At 48.4% G+C, this 19,915-nt stretch overlaps 1 protein-coding gene across 1 annotated transcript in view; it reads left to right on the top strand.

Annotated features, from left to right (window-relative positions):
• The window catches only part of RBM5 (RNA binding motif protein 5), a 15,007-nt gene extending 1,149 nt beyond the window's left edge, over window positions 1–13,858 (top strand). Inside the window, exons 2-23 of the mRNA XM_009995822.1 lie at window positions 128–283; window positions 2,250–2,319; window positions 2,798–2,871; window positions 5,188–5,271; window positions 5,933–5,993; window positions 6,153–6,218; window positions 6,362–6,522; window positions 7,453–7,550; window positions 8,017–8,104; window positions 8,308–8,385; window positions 8,475–8,547; window positions 9,076–9,161; window positions 9,502–9,580; window positions 9,848–9,939; window positions 10,462–10,626; window positions 11,099–11,245; window positions 11,326–11,397; window positions 11,825–12,004; window positions 12,194–12,268; window positions 12,732–12,829; window positions 12,909–13,038; window positions 13,551–13,858. Coding sequence (XP_009994124.1) covers window positions 128–283; window positions 2,250–2,319; window positions 2,798–2,871; window positions 5,188–5,271; window positions 5,933–5,993; window positions 6,153–6,218; window positions 6,362–6,522; window positions 7,453–7,550; window positions 8,017–8,104; window positions 8,308–8,385; window positions 8,475–8,547; window positions 9,076–9,161; window positions 9,502–9,580; window positions 9,848–9,939; window positions 10,462–10,626; window positions 11,099–11,245; window positions 11,326–11,397; window positions 11,825–12,004; window positions 12,194–12,268; window positions 12,732–12,829; window positions 12,909–13,038; window positions 13,551–13,676 — 2,259 coding nt within the window. The 3' untranslated portion in view covers window positions 13,677–13,858. The remainder of the gene's footprint in view (window positions 1–127; window positions 284–2,249; window positions 2,320–2,797; window positions 2,872–5,187; window positions 5,272–5,932; window positions 5,994–6,152; window positions 6,219–6,361; window positions 6,523–7,452; window positions 7,551–8,016; window positions 8,105–8,307; window positions 8,386–8,474; window positions 8,548–9,075; window positions 9,162–9,501; window positions 9,581–9,847; window positions 9,940–10,461; window positions 10,627–11,098; window positions 11,246–11,325; window positions 11,398–11,824; window positions 12,005–12,193; window positions 12,269–12,731; window positions 12,830–12,908; window positions 13,039–13,550) is intronic.
• Window positions 13,859–19,915: the final 6,057 nt, after the last annotated feature.

Below are 19,915 nucleotides of genomic sequence, written 5' to 3'. Positions count from 1 at the left end.
GGTTGGAGCTGCGCGTCCTGCCCGGGCCTCGGGACAGGCCCGGGATTGCACGGGGGGTCGGTGTGGGTTCGGGTTGGTGTCCTTGCGGGGCCGCGCTGCGGTGGGTAACGGTGGGCGCTGTTCTCAGAGGGAGCGGGAGCGCAGGAACAGTGACAAATCAGAAGATGGATACCATTCCGATGGCGATTACGGAGAGCACGACTACAGGAACGACATTAACGATGAGAAAGAAAGCAAAACCATCATGTTACGTGGCCTTCCCATCACAGTTACGGAGAACGATGTAAGTAGCCGGGAAGAGGCTTTGCTTGTGCTGCACCCGGGGCAGACCGTGGCTTGTGTCGGCCGGTAGTGGCTGCTGCCATTTTGTTGAAAGCTGCATCATGGTGGCCCCTCTTCGCATGCTGGTCGCGCTGCCATTTTGAATCCTTAAAGGGTTTAAACCGTCACTGTTAAGTAACAGAGGTCAGTTGAATGTTGAGCAGTTTTTTTTCAAGCAAAACAATCTGTGAATAGTCTTATTTTCCTGCACATTTTGGCGCTTTCCCTAAGGGAGGATTTTAAACTACCTGCTTTCTGGTTTTCCGCATAGGAGGGAAGAGGCAGATTATTTTTTTGTCCTTCTCTCTTTCCACACCCCCCCCGTCCCTGGGAGGTTGCGGAGAGACAGAGAAAGAGGTATTTGTATTTTTCCGGGTGTTATATTGAGGCCAGAAGCTCTGACTGGTGGGGTTACACACGCAGACTGAGCACGGCCCTGCACAAAGCTGCTTTGTGTAGGCACAGCTGTGGGAGTCATAAAATGGCTGCTGTGGCGCTGATGGAGGAAGTACAGATGAGCTTGTTACACGGTTATCTAACTTCTTAGTAGAAGGCTGTTGAAGGTGATGACCTTCGAGCTTTCTTTTTTTAATCAGTCTTATAGTTTTTTTCTTCCTTGCTGGATTACTTTGGCTACCGAGGTACAAGCCCACAGCTGTTATTTAAGGGGTGGCTGGGAGCCCTGCAGGAGCTGCACTTTAGCAGTTTGTTTTCAGGCAGACTCCACCTCTGCCTCAGATCTTAGCGCATGCGTTGCCAACACAGAGAATCCTTTTGCACTGTTTGGGCAGTGGAATTGTTTTCTTTTTTTTCCTGGACTATTCACTGTCATAATACTGAGTGGTTTTTTTAATCGTCCTGTGCTGTTCTAATATTTCTGTAAGTGCTTGACAAAAATGTAGGGTCCTGCACCCAAATGAGACAGTCAGACATAACACAGTGTTTCAGAACAGTTTTTGTTTCTGTGGTATTAATGTTGCTCTACAGTTGGGCAAATAACTGCAGCATCATGTATAGGAAAGTTTAATTCTGAACTCATCTTTAGAATGTAGATGATGCATCTTAAGAAAACTGCTTTTATTTCCAAGTAGTCATTGCTTTGACACTTAAGATTTTGCACATATTTTCCAGCTTTTCCCATTTTTTAATGAAAAAACTATTTGCACTGAGGGAGGTCCGTTCCAATTGGCATGTAAATGAGTAGTTTCAGATCAGGTTTGAGCAGTTCTGGTTTATGTAATGTAGTTTGAGCTCTAGAAGAGCTGCTAAAGACCTCCTTTTGTCTTTGCTGTCGCGTTAAAAAAAAGTAATGTTTTTCCTGTATGCCTCTCCACAGAAATTTTTGTAGCTTGTGCCACAACTTAAGCAGCTTTGTTATGGCTGAAAAAACTAATGTCTCTTCAGCTTGTTCTTTGACAGTACATTCTCCACAAATCTACTTTATCCCCTACAAAACAAAAGGGGAACTGTTAGATGATGAGAACTGTAGCACAAGGCTTAAGAATACATACATCATGGAGCCTTGCAGGGTAGTGTTACTATTTTACTTTGCTAGAAGCCAGGGGTACTCAGGTATGCAAGGAGAGGGATGAGTGTTCTTCATAAAAACTTGGGAAGAAGCACAGTATTTGCCACATGTTGCACAAATAACCTTGGAACACTAGAGAAAAGTGACTCACATTCTGGAGGATTCTGTAGTCTTAAGTGAACACCACAGTTGTTCAGCATAGCAAAGGACTATGTGAGTTCTCTGGTGCTCGTCAGTTCGCTGCGAGGTTCTCCTTAGAGGTTTTCTTTTTCTCTGAGGTAGTGTTGGGAATGTTGTGTTAGTATCTCTTGCATGTACTGTGAGGTAGGTTGCTTCTGTGACTCCTGTAGCTGTCTGCCAAGATACGATAATTTAACTTTCTGATTGAAATCTCATGCAGATTCGCGAGCTTATTGAGTCCTTTGAAGGTCCTCAGCCTGCAGACGTGAGGCTGATGAAAAGAAAGACAGGTGAGAGCTCTTAATCCAGTTTTTGACATCACCTTCCTCTTCCCCAGCCCAAAAGAGTATCCAGAATTGTCCCCAAACTGCAAGCACATGCAATAAAAAAAAATAAAGGGTTTGCCATGGCTAAGGAATGTGGCTTTTGGAAGACTTTTAGATAGCTGGTCAACATGTTAAAAGAAGTCTGTCTACAGGGGTTTTTGTTAACAGGTATTGGTAAGTAGTACTAGTATAAACCTGTTTTAATAGTATGTAGTCTGTTGCATGGTTACCTTTAAACGTGGATTCAAGTGGAGTGAAATGTAGCCAGCTAAGGGAGCTTGGTTCCTTGCCATGGCAAAATAACGAGCAGATCCCAGCAGTTGACGTCGCATTTGTAAAGCTGCTTTGTCATGAAGTAATGAAGCAGTTGGAGAGAGATTCACCTGTTTTAAAGGAACTGACTAACACAAGTATCCCGTCTATATCTGAATGCTGTCTCTAGGTGTAAGCCGTGGTTTCGCCTTCGTGGAGTTTTATCACTTTCAAGATGCTACCAGCTGGATGGAAGCCAATCAGGTTGCTTCACTCACCAAGTCTAGATATTCCTGAAAATGGAACAAGTCTGTACAGTTTAAAAAAAAAAAAGGAAAAAGTAAAGGTGGAAGGAGTGGTTTGTTCCATAACAGTGATTTGAAAGAATGAAAGCTTTGTATATATTAAAATTTGTAACAGTAGGACAAAATATCAGGTAAAATTAGGAGAGAAAATTGCCTATTTTGAGCACTCTGTGGCATAATGTGCCATTGTTTGAAATGACTTGGTTTTGATGTAATTGACTCATGAATGTTTAGCAAGTAGTCCTTAAAAAAAGTCCTCACTTATATCCACCTGACCTTTCCTTCTCTGTCGCCAGAGAAGGCTCAGATCACTGCATTACGTTGTTACTAACCCTGAAAGAGAAGTGTCAGTTGGTGGCAATACTGTGTTCCCCCCGGTAAAGGGAGAACTGGCTCCTCTAGAGGAAAAACTTGCTTATTCCAACTAAATCTCGTGGAGATTGAGTTCTCATATACATTACACTGTGTATTTTGGCTTTTATGGAGTATGATTTGATAAGAAGCCAAAATGCAGTAAGAGTCTATAGTTCCTATTCCAGTGAGATTTTTGGGTTGCACTGCAAACAGTGTCACTTGCTGTTGCTCCTTTTTTGAATATTCCTAATATGTTTTAACAACAAAGCTTAAAAATGCTGTCTTAAGTGAGAAAAGTCTATCAAGCTTTTTTAAACAACCAAGTATTTGATGTGAAGGTGTCTGGGCAGCATAAGAAATGCTCTTCTGCCCTGTTCTTACTATGTGTGAAGAAATGGCACTGTAATGGGATTCATGGGCAGTTACTTCCAGCAGATGGAAGTTGTGTGCCTTATGCTGGAATACTTTGTGTCCTGTACTATGGGTCATTTTCCCAGCCAGAGAGCAGCATTCAAATTACCTTTTCCTAACATGCTGCTCAGTAGGGCTGGTGGATGCAATGGAAAAAGTTATATCAAGAAATTAATGCTGAGCATATTTTCAGAAACTAGATTGTTTTAATATATACAAAGCTGTACTGATGCATAATTTATTAAAACCTATTCAAATTCACTCCAGTAACCAGCCACCCTAGCAGCAGGGAAAAAGTAGAATCTCCCCAGCAGCCCAGTTGCTGACTGTTAGATGAAAGAATGATGAATTGCAACTATGCCAGCAGCTTTGTTTCTATGTGTGCATATTCAGTGAATGCTGGGCCCTCCAACCCTCCCTCCTGCCGGTAGGAGAAATGGCTTTGCCCTCTTTAGTTATGAAGAATGTGAGAGACTTATTCATGCTACATGCTAGATCTCTGTCAGACCCTGGTATCAGAAAAGCCACTGGTCCTGGCACTTCTGTGCTACCTCTGAAGCCAACCTGCTATAAAAATAATTCTATTAAAGGTCTGGGGTTTGGCCTCTAGTAGGTGCTTCCTCAGATGTACTTCCACCTGTTTAACTAAAATATGTTGATGGCCATATTTTGAAAGGGCATTCTGCATACTCACGCTTGGCAAAGTGTGAGGCTGAGAATCAAGGCTTCTTAAATAGATACAAATTCCTAACTCCTCTGAAGTCAGAGTGAGAGGACATGCTGAAAGCATTATGAACTTTTCCTACCCTTGGAGAAGCTTCACTTGCAGTCTAGTTACTCATTTTGGAGAGCTCCTGCCTGAATGAAGAACGCAAACCTCTTGTGCAGGCTTCCAATTGAACTGATGCATTAGTCAAAGGAAACCACTCTGAGTTACTTGTCAGTTGATGGTACTTGTAACCCAGCCTCCAAGAAGCAGGGCCCCTTTGGGGGAATTACTGTATTTTCAAAGGGACATTTCTGAAGAAAGTGCTTGGAAAAGCAATCCAAATGTGGTTGTTAAAATGTCTGGGGTGTTTGGAGTAGGGGATGAAGTGAAGCAGTCACCTAAAGACCTGTTTAAAAAGTCGCTCAGTGCTATACCAGAAGTGAATAGAAATGTGGGGGCAAAGAGACTCCTAAAATGTGTTAATCCTGAACACAGCAAATTAGGACTTTGTCTCCTTCGAGACACTTCCTGGTTCCATGGCAGCGTTTAGCGTTTGGCAGCTTTTTCAACACTCCCTGATTCCGTTTATCTTTGCTCCACATCCCATTTTCTTACTGCCCTCGTCCTCCTCTCTGCAGGATTGGATGGGCAGGGTGTAGGTGGCGGTGGTTGTCCTCCACATCCTCCCCATATGTTGTCCATGTAATTCAGGAGCACTGATTCCTCCGAAGGGTGCTCTGCCATGGGAAAATGGACATGTGTACCTTGATACAGGAATAATTGAAGTCACTTTTTTTGCAGAAAAAGCTGGTGATTCAAGGGAAGCAGATTGCAATGCACTACAGCAACCCCAGGCCTAAATTTGAAGACTGGCTTTGCAACAAGGTACAGTGCATGTTTGTATCAGGGCGAGTTTGTTTCAGCTTCAGTGCTCTTCATCATCTCTGTGGTTTGAAGAAAGTGATACATGACTCAGATATGCTTGTACTGCTGGTCTGTCTGTCACAATGGTAAGACACAGGAATGAACAGGTTTTGTAGCTCTGGTGGCAACGTACATGAAGTGATAGGTGTTGGCCCAGGAAACACAGGGGTTGGGCAGTGATCTGCACTGGAATATGAAGTTTTTAGGTGATGGCTAATACGGTGTTGTAACTGCTGCTGGTCTGCTGCTTACTGCTGCTGTGTTCTCCTTGTTTGACCTTTCTCAAGTGGAGATGATTTAATAAGATGAAGACCAGGCTTTACACTTCTTGCCCACAGAGAACTTATTTTCCAGCCCATTTTTCAGTTTAGCATTAAAGTATTTATTGTGCCTGGGATTGTAAGTTGAAGACCACAGAGTTAAAATAACTAAATACAAGATGACTAGGGAGAAGGTAGCCGGAACATTCTGAAAAACATCTGACAAGGGCGGATTTTGCTGTTCTCGGTGGTTCTGGTGGGTTTAGCTTTGTCTGAATGTCTAGTTTTCGTTACTGTGCAGCAAATGCCAGCATTGTTACAAATTATCTGAGTTTTTACTGGAGTTCTCTTGTTCCTCCTAGTGCTGCCTTTACAATTTCAGGAGGAGGCTAAAATGTTTCCGCTGTGGAGCCGACAAATTCGGTAGGTTATATTAACCTTTTTGGATGTGTTTGATTTTGTGGGAATCTGCTGTCCTGTGTACAAAACAAAGTTCACTGTAGAGCCTGGGCTGGCTTGTGAAATGCTGAATTTCGGTGAATGAGCCATATTTTGACTATAAAGTATTTTCCTCTTATGCAGATTCAGAGCAGGAGGTGCCACCTGGAGCAGCTGAAGCTGTTCAGTCTGTGGATTATTATTGTGATAGTAAGTAATCTTTTATTGTATAATGTGAAATGTAAACATGGGTACTAAATTCTCCCTGTACCTCAGACTGCCTGCTGAAGGGCTTGAAGTACTCTGGAAAGCCATTATATGCACAGCTAATGCCAGGCTTTTCTTCTCCTCAGCCATCATTCTCCGAAACATTGCTCCTCACACAGTAGTGGAATCCATCATGACTGCCCTGTCTCCGTATGCGTCTCTGGCAGTCAATAACATTCGTCTTATCAAAGACAAGCAGACCCAGCAAAATCGAGGCTTTGCCTTTGTGCAGCTGTCTTCTGCCATGGTGAGGGCCTGACTGATGCCTTGGAGAGAAACAGCTTGTTATCCTTCTTTTGTAGCTGAAACATGTTGAGCCTTGGAGCTGTCTGAAGGACTGCCAGAGGGGTCAATCGACACTCAGGGTGTCAGAGCTGTTCATCACTAGATGTGGCTTGGAAAGGAGGTGGTTAGGATGTTGTAAGCACACTGAAAGCTATTCTTGTAGCAGAGTGCTGTTGTGATTGGAAGGCTAGCTTCGTGCTTGGATCACAGAAATAATGGTGTGGGATTGTATTTTGATCACTAGTTGCTGAGGCATATAATGTGGGAGAAAGTGCCCACAGAATTGTGCTTCCTCCATCTTGAGAAGGAGGAGGAAGGGGATCTTGCTGCTCTCTGCAACTTCCAGTGGGAGGGTGTCAGGACAGCAGAGACACTCTTGAGTGTACACTGGGATAGGACAGTAGGCAATAGCCATAAATTACAACATGGGAAATTGCAAGGAGGTGCAGGGAAGACCTCTTAACCGTGAGGTCAGATGTTGGCACCAGGTCCTGAAGGGTGGTAAAACCTCGTTCCTGCATATACTAAAGTCAGCCAGGAACACAATCTGGACCTGCTTTAGGCAGAGTGGGACAGTTGGTTGGATGAAAACAAGTGCCGATGTCAGTCTCTGCTGGCCTCCTTTTTGGAGTAATTTGAGACATACATTTGCTTTATAAAGCTAAGATTTTAGAAAATGTCTAATATTCAGTGACTCAGGGAAACCTGCGTTATTGGCACATAGGCTGTGGTGGGCCCCATTGTTCTCCTTTGCCTGTGTAGTGTGAGGAGATGGGAGTTGTTCTTAGAGCTTTATCTGCTTTCAGTGGCTGTATGTGAAAAGCTGGAGCTTTGGGAACTTCTAAATCCTCAGTAACCTTCCTTTCATAATAATGAGTATTTCTTCTTGTAGGATGCTTCTCAACTGCTGCAGATTTTACAAAGTCTTCAGCCACCATTAAAAATTGATGGCAAAACAATTGGCGTTGACTTTGCGAAGAGTGCCAGAAAGTGAGTTGCAGTAGCAATTTATTTCATTTTATCCTCTCTCCCTTCTTTTTATATTAGAGATTTGTTGTCACCCAGGCTTTTTCCAAGATTACTGTCATTCCAAAGTTTTGCTTCACTTACGTGTCTTGTGTTGAATGCACTCTGCTCTTCTCTACGTGTGATGAGAGTGAAAACAGTGTGTCCTACCACCCTGGTTTTCCAGTCCTCTGAGGATAACGTGGTATCTGCTTGTGTACACAGCACACTTGTTTCCTTGGAGACCCTAGTGACTTGTTACTGACTGTACAGCAATGAACCTGCAGTTCCTTTACTTGCTAAGTGGTGCTTTGGTTTATTGATTATGGTCAAAGTGTTTTATAACTGCCAAGAAATTGACATGTAAGGGCAGACTCTACCTCCTTGCATAGGGAGACCCTTCAGAAAAAAAGCAGTATTTACTCAGATCAGTTATTTTTGTGGTTAACAGAGACTTGCTGCTCCCCGATGGTAACAGAGTCAGCGCCTTCTCTGTGGCAAGTACAGCCATTGCTGCAGCTCAGTGGTCATCCACTCAGGTATGATTTGGAGACTTGCTCATAGTCCTTTCCTGAAAGTGAAAACAAAAGTGTTTAATTTCACTGCTGACCACTTGCTTGGTTGAACTGACCAAAGATGCTATGACACATGTGCTCTGGCAGGCTAGAGCCTAAGTAGTGTTGCAATTCTTACCTGCAGTAATTTACTTTTTCCTGACAAAAATCACCTGTTTGAATTTCAGCCACAGACTGGAGAAGGCAGCACCCTTGACTACAGCTACCTCCAATCAGGACAGGATGGCTACACACAATATGCTCAGGTTAGTTGTGGTGGTTGTCCTCTTAACCAGGAGGTGGTGGTTATTTGAGTAGCTACTCATGTAGCATTGTCATTCATTTCCCTTTGCAGTACTCCCAGGATTATCAGCAGTATTACCAAAATCAAGGAGGGGTGTTGGACACAGACACAGCTACCATATCAGGTAGTATTTCTGACATGTGGAAGATGCTGGGTATTTTTATTATAATTTTGCAATTGTGGTATTTTACCTTAGCCTTTATGTTAGCTTGCTAGGTAAAGTGAGACTTGGCTCATTTTGCTCTTAAAATGTGAATGATGAGTACATGTTACTGGAGAACCATAACAAATCTGTTCCAAGTGGGACTCTAGTCTGTCATATGAAAGAGCAACCTCCTTATCAGACTACTGACTAAAGCCTTGAACTCATGAGAACTGTGTAAGCAGCTCTAGACAAATCTTAGTGCTAGCAGCTGTCAGAGATCAGGAATCACTGGCTTTGGGAGCAGAATATTTCCTCCTGAAAAGGAAACTGTTCCTTGTCTGGGAAGAAAATACCCACTGTGTATCTGTCTCCTTTTGAATGTTGATTGCCTTGTTTGGCTGCTGCAGCTGGAATTAGGAGCTGAAACTGTAAACAAAGTAATTTTAGCCCTAGGATGAAGTACTGTTTTACAAATCAGTTGGCTTATCCATTATTGTTCTCTGGCAGGAGCTCCAGTCACTACCACCACAGCTGCAGTTGTGTCCCAGAGTCCTCAGTTGTACAATCAACAGACAAACTCACCTGACTCTCCGGTAATTACAGCACTAATGACTCCTTGCCTTCAATACCAGGGTTATGTGGCATATCTGGCTTAGCTGTGTCTCTTGCTCTTTGAAGTGGGTGATACAGCAGAGCTGCCGAGTGTCCTGGGTTAGTCACAGTGCTTGTGGTCATAAGTCATCTACCATTTCTTCTCTGTGGTAGTTCTGTTCTTTGTTAAGGCTGAGCACTAACATTACTGGTGAAGAGCAGCCAGCTGTTGGATGTGTGGTGTGGGCTGCTCATGCCTTGGCTCACTGTCCTTGATTTCTTGCACCTCAGTGACAGATTTTTCTAATTGAGATTCCTGGTTTTGCTTTTCTTTTTCCCCAGACACAGTCAGCACCACCTACCACGAGCACTCAGGCACAAACAGCTGCCCCAACCGGCGTAGTCCCTGGAACCAAGTATGGTAAGCAGTTGGGAGGTGCTCCTGCAGACAGGTTTCTGTCACAGTATAGCAGGAGAGATACTTGGCTTTGGCTGAGTGCTCTATCACCGTTTGCTGGTGGTGAAGCTGTCCCTGGAGAGCATATTCTGCATGGGTGATTAAGAGCCCTTTACAGACATGTCTGTGGTCGTGCCTGCTAATTATCTCAGAATTTTACCTGAAATGTAGAAAGATACCTGTCTGCATTCAACTGGAACGACCATGTCCCACACTTTAATTTTTTTACAGCTGTCCCCGACACTTCTACCTACCAATATGATGAATCTTCAGGATATTATTATGATCCTATAACAGGGCTCTACTATGATCCTAATTCCCAGGTAAACACAAGTTCTTCCCACCTGTATTGACTGTTAAGGTCCATTAGTTCCCTGTCTGACCATGAGAGAGGGATTGATTTTTGAGGTGCACAAAATGACAAATGTTGCAAATAACTCAGCAGTGTGTGTAGGGCTGGGACTTCACTCTGGTATAGCTCTTCATTTTTTTTTTCTCCCAGTTTGGCCCATACAGGACTAGCACTTGTCACAGACACCATAATTGAGCTATTTCATTGTGGAGTGCCCAGCAAAGTGCACTCAGCTCTGGGCTCTGGTGGGTTGTCTCTTGGGAGAGACAAAAGGTTCTCCATAGTGCTGTTGTGAAGAACGCCTCTGGGGACAGAGGCTTTAGCCACTCGGTGCCTTTTGACTCCTTTGTGGAGTTCACAAAACCTGTTTGGACTCTGCAGAATGCCTTCCCGTGTGACGTGGTAGTCTGAATCAGGCAGCTTGTGTGGGTTGTCCCTCGGACGCTTGGCCTGGGCGAGGTGTTAACTGTCTGACTGTCTTTTCCTCCGGCAGTATTACTACAATGCCTTAACCCAGCAGTACCTTTACTGGGATGGGGAAAAGGAGACATACATGCCTGCTGCAGAAGGTGTCACATACCAACAAACAACTACCACGACCACCACCAAAGAAGTGAAGGAGAAGAAAGAGAAGCCGAAAAGTAAAACGGCTCAACAGGTATAAGACAAAACAGGATTGTAACTGAGTTAAAGTCTCCTGTGGAATGGGATAAGAGTTCTCCTTTTTCATGACAAAAGAAATCCTAGATTATTTCAGTGGAGTGCATGCCTGCAACTTGCAGGCTTTGTAGAGGACTGAGGAGAGGTGGAATTGGCAAGACATCAGTGCAGAAATAAGCTCTGCATAGGAGGAACGCACATGGAATCCTGCCAGGGCCAGTGGGAGTATAACTGAGCTGTCACTCGGAGGATTAGATTGATAAGAAGGGTTCATACAGTAAAACAACCAAGCTGCGGTGTCTTTGAACACTGAATATGGGGAAACAGCTGCACTACATCCAGTGTCCTGTGATGTAAAAATAAAAGGTAGTGGGTTGACTTGTTCTGGAAGCTGTGCAAGATTGAATCTGTGTCACTGGAGATGGCTAGCTGTGAGGGGAGCTGTCTGAGCCAACCACTCTGCATTTCAGATTGCTAAAGACATGGAGCGCTGGGCAAAGAGTTTGAACAAACAGAAAGAGAACTTCAAGAACAGCTTCCAGCCCCTGAGCAACAGGGAGGAGGAGCGGAAGGAGTCAGCAGCTGCAGATGCAGGCTTTGCCCTCTTTGAGAAAAAGGTGAAGGTGCTGGCAGTAGTATGCAGTGAGGTGAGGTGTGGCAGACAGCTGGGTGCTCATGGTGTTCTTGTCTCATCCAGGGAGCTCTGTCTGAGAGGCAGCAGATATTGCCAGAGGTGTTGAAAAACGGGGACGATGACAATCCACTGAAGGTATGAGATCTCTACAAAGGTATTCTCAAAGTTTGCTGGGAAGGCGTGTCAGAGGATACTTGCTTTTCAACTTGGATATCCACAGCAGCCACAAGGCCACGCTGGGAAGGTTATGCTGGTTGCAGTGGCCTGGTGCATGTATAGTAGATTAAATGACTGAGATGCACTGAGAAAAGCTGTGATTTCTTCCAGCCCCAAGAGGGAGTTCCCACTAGCCAAACAACAATTTAAGTACAGTGCTTTGAGAAACCTCAAAGCCTCAGCTATCTCTTGCAGCCACTGTAGTATGTAGTTCTTTTGAATCACATCTTAAAGTGATGCCTCTCCTGTGCAGCAAACACCTACAGCTTCCGTGTTCCCTTTCCGGGCTCTCCTCTGGGCAGTGGTGACACTGTTGCAGTCCCCATGACTCTGTCCTTCCTTCCAGCGTGGCCTCGTGGCTGCCTACAGCGGTGACAGCGACAACGATGAGGACTTACTGGAAAGAATGGAGAACGAGGAAGAGAAGCTGACTGACTGGAAGAAGATGGCTTGTCTGCTATGTAGAAGGCAGTTCCCAAACAAAGATGCTCTGATTCGGCACCAGCAGCTGTCTGACTTGCACAAGGTAGTTCACTGTGCTGTCAGGAGGGGACTTGGTTGTCTTACCCCAGTGTGTAACTCAAAGCCATGATGCATGTTGCAGTTTGGAAAACTCAAAAACAGTTGCACGTGGCTTGTTGCTTTTCCAGAGGTCAGCTACTTAGGTTAAAAGAGCTGTTGTGCATGTGGTAATGGGAATTTCTTCTTCTTTCAGCAAAACATGGATATCTATAGGAGATCAAAGCTTTCTGAGCAGGAACTTGAAGCCTTGGAGCTGCGTGAGAGGGAGGTCAGTGTTGAGCAGATGAGTAGATGAGTAGCTAATGGAAAACCTGCACAGATGATCTGTTGAGCTCTCCTTATCCTGACACACGTCATTTGAGATAATCCTTGTAAGCCAACCCCTTCTTGGGTCGAGGTTCAGAGCTGTCCTGTTACTTGAAGAGCTGTGTTCTGTATCCCACAGCTTCTGCTTAGCAAGAGGCATCCCTCAGTACAGGGCTGTCAAACTGGGACCAGAAGCCTTTGGGAATCGAGCAGATGTTTGGGCTGGGATCTTCCTACACCCCAGCACATATTCTGATGTGGGACTTGTGGTTGAGCTTCTTGTTTCTGTGGTGTTAGCCAAGGTGTTTTAGGAGGCTGCAGCGGACAGCTTTTTAGGAATGCTTTAGGAAGCATTTAGTTTTGGTAGCTCAAAGATGAACAAAAGAGTCTTTAAAAATAATACTAACTCTGGTTCCTTTGTGCAGATGAAATACAGAGACAGAGCAGCTGAGAGGCGGGAGAAGTATGGGATCCCTGAGCCCCCTGAGCCGAAGCGCAAGAAGGTCTATGATGCTGGCTCAGTGTATGTATCCAAAAGCTTCTCAGTGATTGCTTCAGTACACATAAAGAGCAGCTTGGTTAACTCATCTCTTCTTCTGCAGTAATTACGAGCAGCCCACCAAAGATGGCCTTGACAACAGTAATATAGGCAACAAGATGCTGCAGGCCATGGGCTGGAGGGAAGGTTCAGGCTTGGGAAGAAAATGTCAGGGCATCACAGCACCCATTGAGGTGAGTAGAGATGGATGCTTTCTTGGTGAGATTAGTGCCTGCTTTTTATCCAGAAGCATTCACTGCTGCTGATCTCTTGAGGAAGAAGTTGTGCCATCCACAGCAAAGCTGCCTCTGTTGGCATTGGCCCCTGCTCCTATTTGTCCTGTCACGTGCTAGAGCTAAGACAAGCAGAGCTGTGCTTCCTTCTGCTCCTGAGGTGGTGTGGCAGCAGGCCTGCACTTCAGCTGACTACACTGGTGCTGTTCAGGGTGGGCTGCTCTCCCTCTGGCTGTTGGCTTTCCAGGGTTGTCTGTGCTCTGGGTTGTGCTCTTCTCTGCAGGTTTGTTTCAGCTGCTGCTGGGCTGGGGTCAGAGCACTGTGAAGCCAACAAGCGTGGGATGTTATGGGATCTGGTGTTGGTAGTTACAGCAGCTTAGGATCCCCGGGGGAGCTGAATGGGTTTCTCTGTGGTCTGTGTGATGGTGTGGCCTTTTGCTGGAGAGTTGAAGTATGTCTCTCTTGCCTTGCAGGCCCAAGTACGAATGAGAGGAGCTGGCTTGGGAGCCAAGGGCAGCTCCTATGGTGTCTCCACTGCAGATTCCTACAAAGATGCTGTGCGGAAAGCCATGTTCGCTCGCTTCACCGAGATGGAGTGATGTGCTCTGGCTCTCAGAGCACTGGCTGGCCAGAACTGACTGTTAAATGCTGTAGCCTTGGTGGCCTGGCTGTATTCTGGTTATGGTTTAGAGTTGACCATTTCATTCCCTTGGACTTTTTTCCCCTCTTGGCATGTAACACTTCCATGAGCAGATTGTTTGAACTGCCCCAACTTCATGCTGGAGAGCTCCTGGTTAGACCAAAGGGAATGCTGATCTTTATACAGTCTTGTATATAGTGTAATGTATTTTGTGTTCAGAGTGTGTTGGCCAGATACAGCTGCTGCCCTCAGGAGAAGGGGTAGGACCTGTTTGTTAGCTGTGGTTTCACATCTTTGCTCTCCTTATGTTGTATTGTCTGTCTGTTGGTTGGTTGTTGTTTTGGTTTGGTTTTTTTTTGAGAACTTTCCTGTACATTTTGTATGATACATCTTTGTATAGACTTTTTGAAGACTTTGATTCTAGCTGCCAGTTTGGCTCATTTCCAAAAGAAATACATCCAGAAATGATCCTATTTCTGTTTCTCGGTGGGTGAATGAAGAAAAAGTTCCCAATATTGCTTGTCCTTTCTGTGGTTCTGCTTCTTCCTTGATGAGACTTCATCCTGGAGTCTGTCTCCTGCACAGTGCTCTATTTTCCTGCTTCCTTCCACCCTTACACTGTGCTGTGCTTTGGTTGAGCATCTTTCTCACAGCTTCAGCACGGACACGGGCTGGTGGAAGACCAGATCCGTGTATCCCTTCTTAGCTACAGGAGCAGAAGAGGACCAGCAGAAATGTATTCTGCACCTTGAAGCTTGTGCTCAGGAGCTCCTGGGTGTTACCAGCTGATCCTGTGGTGGGAGGGTGACCAGGTTGTGTGGCAACTGGGGGGAGTTCTGAGCTGCTATAGGGTTTTGGTGTTCCACCCAGCTCTGCAGTGCCATGGAAGGATGACGGTGAACCATCTTCTCCACCGGAGCTGTTTAGTGTGTTCTCTGCCTGTGCTTGTGTCTCAACCATCACCCTTTTGACCACTTCCTGAGAGAAGAGCTCAACCCTGATCCCTGCCTTTGTGGGGCTGGATCAGCTTCCCCAGGGAAGCTGAGCCAGGAGCAGTCTCTCTATGGAGTAGCCAGGGCAGCACTGTCCGGGTGGGCTTAGGAATGATTTAGGATGGAGCAAGAGCAGCTCCAACTGTTTCTCCTAGTTCAAGGCACGCGTGTCTGTTTGGTCCAGCTCCTTGCAGCCACCGCTTCAGGGGTGGGGTGCATCCTGCTGCCAAATCTGCCTGTGGGCCTTGTGACATGTAGGGTGGCCGTTGCCTCGGTTTTGGGGGATTCCTGGCGCGCGGTCAGCCGAGGTTGGGAAGCCCTCCTGCACCCCTGCTTCCGGGGCATGCGGAGGGGACGGGGTCCCTGGTGTCCCCGGGGCTGGCTGTGTCCCCGGGCTGTGCCACCAGGTGGCAGGCGTGGCCCGGCTGTTGCACGTCCTGCAGTCGCTTGTCGCCTCCTTGCACCGCTGCAGGTCCCCAGAAGGGGGTCCAAGGCGGGACGGGTCCAGCCAAGAGCCAAAGTCGCTGTGCCAGGCTCGGGGAGAGAGGGCGCGAGGCAGGGTCCCAGGACGCGACAACCCCCCCTTCGGCTCCGCAGAGAAGCTGGGTGGGTCAAAACAACCCCAGAGCGCCAGGTTTCTGCCTCAGTTCCCCCGCCTCCCGGATGATGGAAGGGGGGACAGGTCTGGTGCACTGCGGCAGCCTCCCCCACCTCCCCGGGACGGCTGCGGATGCTGCAAAGTGCTTTGCTGCTCTGGGCTGTTACCGGGGGGGGGGTGTTTCCCAGCAGGTGGGCTCCAGGGGTCGATAAAGTGCATTTGTGCAGCTCAGCTTCTTCCCAGCCCATCGATCTCCTTCGCGGTGCATCCTCCTGATGAGGGGCAGTGCCCCAGGCGTGAGGGGGGGGCCTGGCCTGCGGTGAGCACAGCACGGCCTGCCCCCCCAGATCCCCTCCCTCTTGGCTGCTGCAAAGTGCTGCTCCAAGTGCCAGGAGCTGAGTCTGGCCCAGCTGGTACCTCTGGCAGAACGGCTGTGGTGCAGAGCTGAGGGCACAGTGTGGGGGCACAGGGTCCCCCACTGCTTGCCTGTGGGGACAACTGCTGGAGGGGCTGCCCAAAGCAGGGCCCCCTCCTGCATAAAGGCTTTAATGTGGGTGCTGGGCTTGCAGGACCCCTCTGAGTAGAAGGGGAGCTCCCCTGGGCACCCATCCTGCTGGGGCTGAGCAGCCAAGCTCCCTTGAGGACAGGGGAGCTGCTACTTTTGAGGGCCAGATCCAGGTTACCCCAGGAGTGTGCTGGGCCATGGCCACAATGCCAAATGGGGGCTGAGGTGGGATGCAGACAGAAATGGGAGCTGGAGAGAGGTTTTTGGAGCAGGACCATGGCAGGAGGGGATGCAGAGCAGTCCCTGGATGGACAGAGCTGCAATACAATGATTCCATGCCTCAGTTCTGCTATTGCTAAGCTGTGAGTGACAGGCAGAGCTTAGAACATGGAGACCTCAAGCTGGCAGGTGAGTGGGACACCCAAAGGGACTCTGTGCCCTTTCCAGGAGGTCAGCAGGGTGAGGGCAGGGCTTCAGCCTGGGACCCCTCCCAAGCCAGCTGCAGGGTGACTTCCAAGGTCTGGACACCAATCAGGCTTCCAGCACCTACAAAATGCAGAATTAGACTTTGTTGGTGGTCTGATTTTAGGGTTTGGGATTTTTCTGGCTAACTTCTAGCTTTATTAATATTAAGCCTCCTGAGCCTTCTATGCCCTGGTGTTCCAGGAGGTCTTGCAAGCATTTTGAGTTCCTGCACGCTAATTGAGGTGAGGAAATCAGCCAAATCATTAGTGCAAAGAGCATTGGTTCATTGCTGGAGTTGCCAACCTATGCTGGGGTTCAGCACGTGGTGTGGCCAGCTCCAGGTGTGCTGTGCTTGCCCATGCCTTGCCCACTTGGCAGCTTGGATGGTGCCAAAAGGCTGCCTACAGCCAGGGAAGCATCCTTGCATCCCTGCACTGCCAGGTGCTTGGGGGCTGGAGCACTGGATGCAGCAACACATGGATCCTGCTTGTTTCTGGGGGGAGCAGCCCAGGTGGGGGCACATAGGTGAAGGGCAGCCCCTTCCTCAAAGGAGTTACTAACACCCCATGCCAGGCAATGCAGGCACCTCCTGCCCCGTGGCACAGAGTCCTTGTGTCCCTGGGTGGGTGGCCATGTCACCTTGGATACCCTCCCTGCCCAGCTCCACAGGACCAGTGTAGGTGGGGAAGGGGAGGTGTATCCCTTAACCCCCAGCTGCTCCACCCAGATGCTGTTTTGATCCAGAGCTCCTTTCTGCCTTGCCAATCTGCATGGTCCAGGTTTCTCAGCTGGGGTGGAAAAAAGATGGTTTTAATTGACCCACCATGTGCAGCAATGTGGACTGAATTTGCAGCCCTGGGGGGTAGAGGAGGGCTCTGGTGTTGTTGAAAGAAACCAAAAGCAGATGGAAGCTGGGATCCTGGGGGCTGTGGTCACATTTGCATGGTTATCTCTGTGCCAGGCAGCCAGCTCACCCCATCCTGGGCACTCAGGGATCTCCTGTGGCAGGTGTTCCTCCAGCCTTGCTGAAATGCTGAAACAGGAGGGTTTTGGAGGGTAAATAAATGGCTTCCACGGCCCTCAGTCTCCTGCTCAGCAGCTGGGCTGGTGGTGGCTGCTCTGAGGGGTCACAGGTGGTAGAACTGGGGTCCTGGGGAGAGGGCAGGGGGCCGAGGGGCTGCAGGCAGCTGGGCAAGCCGGATGGACAGAGCTGCAATACAATGATTCCATGCCTCAGTTCTGCTATTGCTAAGCTGTGAGTGACAGGCAGAGCTTAGAACATGGAGACCTCAAGCTGGCAGGTGAGTGGGACACCCAAAGGGACTCTGTGCCCTTTCCAGGAGGTCAGCAGGGTGAGGGCAGGGCTTCAGCCTGGGACCCCTCCCAAGCCAGCTGCAGGGTGACTTCCAAGGTCTGGACACCAATCAGGCTTCCAGCACCTACAAAATGCAGAATTAGACTTTGTTGGTGGTCTGATTTTAGGGTTTGGGATTTTTCTGGCTAACTTCTAGCTTTATTAATATTAAGCCTCCTGAGCCTTCTATGCCCTGGTGTTCCAGGAGGTCTTGCAAGCATTTTGAGTTCCTGCACGCTAATTGAGGTGAGGAAATCAGCCAAATCATTAGTGCAAAGAGCATTGGTTCATTGCTGGAGTTGCCAACCTATGCTGGGGTTCAGCACGTGGTGTGGCCAGCTCCAGGTGTGCTGTGCTTGCCCATGCCTTGCCCACTTGGCAGCTTGGATGGTGCCAAAAGGCTGCCTACAGCCAGGGAAGCATCCTTGCATCCCTGCACTGCCAGGTGCTTGGGGGCTGGAGCACTGGATGCAGCAACACATGGATCCTGCTTGTTTCTGGGGGGAGCAGCCCAGGTGGGGGCACATAGGTGAAGGGCAGCCCCTTCCTCAAAGGAGTTACTAACACCCCATGCCAGGCAATGCAGGCACCTCCTGCCCCGTGGCACAGAGTCCTTGTGTCCCTGGGTGGGTGGCCATGTCACCTTGGATACCCTCCCTGCCCAGCTCCACAGGACCAGTGTAGGTGGGGAAGGGGAGGTGTATCCCTTAACCCCCAGCTGCTCCACCCAGATGCTGTTTTGATCCAGAGCTCCTTTCTGCCTTGCCAATCTGCATGGTCCAGGTTTCTCAGCTGGGGTGGAAAAAAGATGGTTTTAATTGACCCACCATGTGCAGCAATGTGGACTGAATTTGCAGCCCTGGGGGGTAGAGGAGGGCTCTGGTGTTGTTGAAAGAAACCAAAAGCAGATGGAAGCTGGGATCCTGGGGGCTGTGGTCACATTTGCATGGTTATCTCTGTGCCAGGCAGCCAGCTCACCCCATCCTGGGCACTCAGGGATCTCCTGTGGCAGGTGTTCCTCCAGCCTTGCTGAAATGCTGAAACAGGAGGGTTTTGGAGGGTAAATAAATGGCTTCCACGGCCCTCAGTCTCCTGCTCAGCAGCTGGGCTGGTGGTGGCTGCTCTGAGGGGTCACAGGTGGTAGAACTGGGGTCCTGGGGAGAGGGCAGGGGGCCGAGGGGCTGCAGGCAGCTGGGCAAGCCAGTGCAGAGCTTGGTGCAGGCCGGGCCCTGGGGATTCTGAGGGCATTGTCTGGAGGACCTGACATATGAAGAGAGGCTGAGAACTGGGTTTGTACAGCCTTGAGAAAAGAAGGCTCAGGGAAGACTTCATTACCATATTCCAGGATTTAAAGGGGGACTATGAAGAAGGTGGAGACTCCCTGTTTGCAAGGAGTCATATGGAAAAGACAAGGGATGATGGGCATGAGTTGCTCCTGGGGAGATTCCAATTGGACACAAGAGGTACATTTTCACCATGAGGACAGTCAGATATTGGAATAGTCTCCCAAGGGAAGTAGTTGATCTCCCCACATTGGACAGTTTTAAGGCTCAGCTTCACAGAGTGCTGAGCTATCTCATATAAACTATAGTAGTACCTAGAAAGGCTGGACCAGATGATCCTTGAGGTCCCTTTCTACCTGACATTCTATGATTCTATGCCTAGAGAGGTTGTTGTGTGTCCTAGGCTGCCTCAGTTTCCTTCTTCCACAGGGCACAGTGCACACCTCTTGCTATGAGGGGTCCCCACACCCCATAGTCCTCTTCCTGCAGGGCTGGTGATGGGAATCAGGGTGTGTGATTGACAGCAGGGTGGTGAGCCACTGTGGGATGCCGGGTGGTGCTGGGGGTCCCAGCTGTGGGTGCAGGTGGTGCCTGAGCCATCTCAGGGCACCCCACAGCAGGGTCAGCAAGCAGCCCTCACACAAACACCCAGGGCCTCTTTCCCAGCACTGGGTAGAGAGTTTTGGGGATCTGGGCCAGCCATGGAGTCACCATGGCACGTGCTAGAGTCTGGCAGTGGGGGGAAGGAAGTCCAAGGCCCTTGTGGGGAACCCTCTGGCCCCAGCCCCACAGCCCCTGCTGGCAGAGGGGGGTGAGCAGCTCGGGCCCCTTGCCAGGCACGAGAGGGGGGAGACATTGCCTCTCTGCCGGGAGGGAACTTGGATGGGAGACTGCTTCATGTCAGAAACGTTTTCACAGGAATTTGTCACCACCTACAAACATCTCTTTCTTCCCCCCCCCCCCCTCTTTTTTTTTTTTTTTTTCTCTTTCATACTGAACAC

Source organism: Chaetura pelagica, unplaced genomic scaffold (genome assembly GCF_000747805.2).
Source record: "Chaetura pelagica isolate M959 unplaced genomic scaffold, ChaPel_1.0 scaffold114, whole genome shotgun sequence".
Taxonomy (NCBI): domain Eukaryota; kingdom Metazoa; phylum Chordata; class Aves; order Apodiformes; family Apodidae; genus Chaetura; species Chaetura pelagica.
Note: the sequence above shows the minus strand (reverse complement) of the source record. Positions and strands in the feature narration are given on the sequence as shown.